A 4,832-nucleotide genomic window follows, 5' to 3' on the forward strand; every position below is an offset into this window, starting at 1 on the left:
ATGGAATAGATTAAATAAAATTGTATTTGACTAATATGTAATTTATAATACACAACATCAAATAAACATACAAAATAATACAAAAAGAATAAAAGAATAAAAATAAAGAATAAATATAATCATTTTATTTTATTTTTTAATTGAAAAATAATACAGTAAATTAATAAAAAGAAAATTAAAGAAAAGAAAACTACATTTTACTTCATTTACTAAATATAAATCTATATCACTATATATCTTCACTATTCTTATTTACTATGTTAACATTAACTAACTTCACTTTCCTACTACATCCTACTTACATAGTGTATATCTTATCTCATTAGTTATTAATAATCAATTATATTCTACAAATTATCACTAATAATAGTATTTGATGTAAAGAAACGTATTCTTTTCAACGGAATTGAATTTTGATTTTCTACACATGGAAAATACTTAGAAACATCACAATACGAGTTAGGTTCCTTCATATAAATGACATTAATATCTTTAGAGAATGAACAATTTAATTGGTCGTCAACAGAAAAAGCAGAAGGACAATTAAAAATGGTAGTAAAATCTAATGGGATGTAAACAGATGTAGTGAGTATCCGATAATCAAATGTATTTATTTCATCACTTTCTAACGAACAAGAAAAGATGTAATGGTGTTGATCTGTTATTCCAATTCCCATATATGATGGTGCTTTTGATATATAACAACCAAAACAATTGTCCTTATCATCTTCTGCAACAAAATAAACATCTCGTTCTCTTTGGATGTAATTAAATATTGTTTTAGATGTTAATAAACTATTATTTGAATCATACAAAGTTAATACTTCTTTATTAGAGAGAATATTAACAATTCTCTCTGCTCTATCTTTTTCATCAGTATAATGAAGATATTGTGGTTGGTTAAACGAAATAACTTTCATTGAGTTAATACTGTTCAATAATTTGTTGTATTTATTTAGTGTTTTAATGAAAGTTATTCTAAATTATCAATAATTAAACATTAAGAAGAAAACTACATAAGGATTGTTTGAAAAAAAATTTCTTACTTTTTTTATAATTTTATTTAATTTACTAAATTCCAGAAAATCCTCCACGTTCTTTTGTCATCATTCTAAAGGATTTTTACAAAAATTTATTTTTTATTAACTTTTATTTATTTTTTGAACGTTTGAATAACTGATTGAATTATGTGTAGACATCATTCTGTTATTGAATTTAAATGATAATAAAAATACCAACTTGATTTTTAATAAATCAACAAAAAAATAGGAAAATGTAAGAAAAACAAAAATAAAGCATGACTTATGGAAAGAATATTGTTTTTAATAAATGAACATAAACAAAAAATAATAAAATAATAATAATATTTACCACAAAAATATTTTCTTTCTCAATTTTTGAATACCAACTATTTTTCTTATTCACACACAAAGCAATGAATATTGTTCAGTCTTTAGTACCAATCAATACAGAATAACTCTCTACAATAACACCAACAATGAAACAGAGTATTTGCAAAAGATGAGTGTCTACAGAGAGTTCAACAGTGTTATGAGACGATAGAAAGAAAAATCAAATCAATAAAAACTACAGTGAGCTGAAACAGACCAAAAAGAAAAAAGAAAAACCAAAAGAATTACTCTCAATTTATTGAAGAGAAAAGCACTCATCAATTTAACAACAAAACATTAACAATTTCATTCATTGAAATTTTGTTTTGAGATGTACGAATAAATGAAAAGAATAAAACTGAATAAATTCAAAAAATTAAAACAAGAAGAGAGAATACAACAACAAGAAATAACAAAGAACGAAAACAAAGAAGATAGGATACAATAAAATAGTGATAACATCACAATATTTTAATGATATTAAAGATTTTATTAATTTAGAAATAGGAATTAAAAGATTTCAAGGAAACATGGAAAGATTTCATTTTAATCCAATTCCATTAGATAAATATTCAAGAAAATTATTTCATAATATTGAAACATTTCATATTTATAATGAAGAAGATGAAGAATTTGATGATGGAAGAATATTTAAAAAATAATATAGAATAAAGTTAATTATTCAACCTATTTTCAAGAGAAAGAAAAAAGGAAATATCTGTAAAAATATAGAATATACACAATATGATAGAAATACATCTGTAAGTACAATATCAATAGAAGTTAAATCACTCAGAGAATATAGTTTTAAATATTAGAGTCAATTAACACAAGTTACAATACCAACAATAAATAAAGAATTAAAAGATAATTGGTTTTGGGATATAGGTCATTAAAAATATTAACATTCTAACAATAAATAATACAAATAGAATATAATAATTTATAATAATGTTCATTATTAACATCAATTCCTTTAGAAAAATTAAAATTCATAAATGAAAAGAATATTTTATAATGAACCAGCATTAGTTAGTATTGAATTATTGTAGAGTTTAAAATTAATGAATGGAAGAGAAATTGAAAAACAATTATTAATGAATTTATTATTCCAATTACAATTAGTTAAATAAGTAATAATTGTTTGTGTAAATGTACTTCATTATATTCCATTAATATTCATTTTTCAATTTATAAATTAGTAAATGAATACTTTATTGAATGTTCAAGGTAACATTAATTACTCTTCCATTTTCTGTTTTGAATTATGAAATACATGTTTTTTGGTTGTTTATTTTTAACATCAGTTAATATTTCAACATCATTTACTAGAATTGGATATTATTGTTTTTATGAATGTAGAATAAATAATATCACTACTCCTACTTCAATTAATAAATTGGACTGTCAATGTTTTTATGGATGTTTATCATTAAATAATTACTATCCCTCCTTCTATTACTAAATTAGAAATACTTGTTTTAGAAAGTGCAGGGTAATCTTCTATCACTTTACTACTTCAATTGTTAAATTACGATAGCTGTTTTTATGATTGTTCTTGAATGACTTCGATTATTCTCCAATCAAAAATTACATCATTTGGAAAGAGTTGTTTTTATGATGTGGTTGTTCATCACTATTAACAGAAGTTACACAAATAGTAAGAGAATATTTTCTAGTACACTAATTTCACATTAACATAATAATTAAATCGTTCATATATTTTGAATGTTTAATGTTCATTCAATGATTAAACCATCATTGTCATTGATATTTGTGATATTATTTCATTTTTGTTATTAAATTATGTTATTATTTGATGACATGATACCACGTTATTCCACGTTGATATGAATAACAAAATATGAATAACAACCAACACAACAATAAGTCATCACATCATCCTCATTAAGTATTTAAAGGAACTTGAACAAATAACAAGCATTTAGAAATAAAACATGGACCCAAACAAATGGACAGATGCAACTGTTCAAGTGTTCAAAGAATCACAAGAAATAGCATTTGAAAGAAAAAATGCATATATTATGCCAATTCATATGATGGAAGCAATTGTTGAAGAAGAATCAAATATTGTTATCCGAATAGTTGAAATGATGGGAGGTGATGTTAATAAATTAAAGAAAGAAATAAAAGAAACAATGAATAAAGTCCCAGTTCAAAATCCACCACCAGTTGATATTGGACTTCATCCAACAACACAACAAGTATTAAGAAGAGCAATAGAGAAACAAAAAAGAATGGGAGACTCATATCTTGCAATAGATGTAATTGTAATGTCATTAATGGAAGAGAAAGAAATTAGTACAATAGTAGGAAATAGTGGAATTAATGTGAAAGAATTTAACAAAAAAATAACAGAAATGAGAAAAGGACAAAGTGTAGAAACAAAAGAAGCAGAAAGTCAGTATGAAGCATTAAAGAAATATGGAAATGATTTAACAGCACAAGCAGAAAGTGGAAAGATGGATCCAATTATTGGAAGAGATGAAGAAATTAAACGAGTTATTCGTATTTTATCAAGAAGAACAAAAAATAATCCAGTATTAATAGGAGAACCAGGAGTAGGTAAAACAGCAGTAGTTGAAGGACTTGCACAACGAATAGTTAAAGGAGATGTTCCAAGTAATTTACAATGTCGAGTTATTGGATTAGATATGGGAGCATTAATAGCAGGAGCACAATATAGAGGACAATTTGAAGAAAGATTAAAAGCAGTAATAAAAGAAGTTAAAGAAAGTAAAATACCTATTATATTATTTATAGATGAAATTCATACAGTATTAGGAGCAGGAGCAACAGGAGAAGGAGCAATGGATGCAGCTAATATTTTAAAACCAATGTTATCAAGAGGAGAATTACGATGTATTGGAGCAACAACATTAGAAGAATATAGAAAATATGTAGAAAAAGATCCAGCATTTGAAAGACGATTCCAACAAGTTTATGTAAAAGAACCAAGTGAAGAAAATACATTATACATTCTTCGAGGAATACGAGAGAAATATGAAAATCATTATGGATTAACAATTACCGATTCAGCATTAGTTTCAGCAACAACATTAAGTAAAAGATATATTAATGGAAGATTTCTTCCAGATAAAGCAATTGATTTAGTTGATGAAGCATGTGCTACATTATTTACACAAAAGAATTCACAACCAGAAGAAATAGATAAATTAGAAAGAAGAGAAACACAATTAAATGTAGAGAAAATAGCATTAGAAAGAGACATTAAAGAAAGTGATGAAGACCATAATAAAATGATTAAAGAAAGACTACAAGAAATTGAAAAAGAATTAAGTGAAAATAAAGAGAAATTAACAAAATTACGAATTAATTATGAAAAAGAAAAAGGAGGAAGTGAAGAAATGAAAGAACTTGCAACGAAAATAGAAGCTATGAAACATAAAGCAGAAAGTA

The 4,832-nt window shown here is 24.7% G+C and overlaps 2 protein-coding genes across 2 annotated transcripts, besides 9 other annotated features; one reads left to right on the top strand and one right to left on the bottom strand.

The window, feature by feature from the left end:
* The first annotated feature begins 59 nt into the window (after window positions 1-59).
* Window positions 60-119: a microsatellite.
* Window positions 120-121: 2 nt separating this feature from the next.
* Window positions 122-180: a sequence feature (AT_rich).
* A 167-nt stretch (window positions 181-347) lies between these two features.
* Window positions 348-920, bottom strand: EDI_285870 (uncharacterized protein; the record flags this gene model as incomplete). The annotated part of the gene is made up of 1 exon (XM_001741276.1): window positions 348-920. One exon carries the CDS (start codon window positions 918-920, stop codon window positions 348-350), a length of 573 nt encoding a protein of 190 aa, XP_001741328.1.
* Window positions 921-1,030: 110 nt separating this feature from the next.
* Window positions 1,031-1,071: a sequence feature (AT_rich).
* Window positions 1,072-1,118: 47 nt separating this feature from the next.
* Window positions 1,119-1,162: a sequence feature (AT_rich).
* A 157-nt stretch (window positions 1,163-1,319) lies between these two features.
* Window positions 1,320-1,370: a sequence feature (AT_rich).
* Window positions 1,371-1,732: 362 nt separating this feature from the next.
* Window positions 1,733-1,843: a microsatellite.
* Window positions 1,844-1,856: 13 nt separating this feature from the next.
* Window positions 1,857-1,891: a sequence feature (AT_rich).
* Window positions 1,892-2,037: 146 nt separating this feature from the next.
* Window positions 2,038-2,074: a sequence feature (AT_rich).
* Window positions 2,075-2,282: 208 nt separating this feature from the next.
* Window positions 2,283-2,344: a sequence feature (AT_rich).
* A 1,005-nt stretch (window positions 2,345-3,349) lies between these two features.
* On the top strand, window positions 3,350-4,832 carry EDI_285880 (heat shock protein, putative; the record flags this gene model as incomplete). Its single annotated transcript, XM_001741277.1, has 1 exon — window positions 3,350-4,832. A coding segment is annotated over one exon (1,483 nt), but the record flags the coding sequence as incomplete, so codon positions are not given.

The sequence above is a fragment of the Entamoeba dispar genome, genomic scaffold, assembly GCF_000209125.1.
Source record: "Entamoeba dispar SAW760 scf_1105229463689 genomic scaffold, whole genome shotgun sequence".
NCBI classification, from domain to species: Eukaryota; Evosea; order Mastigamoebida; family Endamoebidae; genus Entamoeba; species Entamoeba dispar.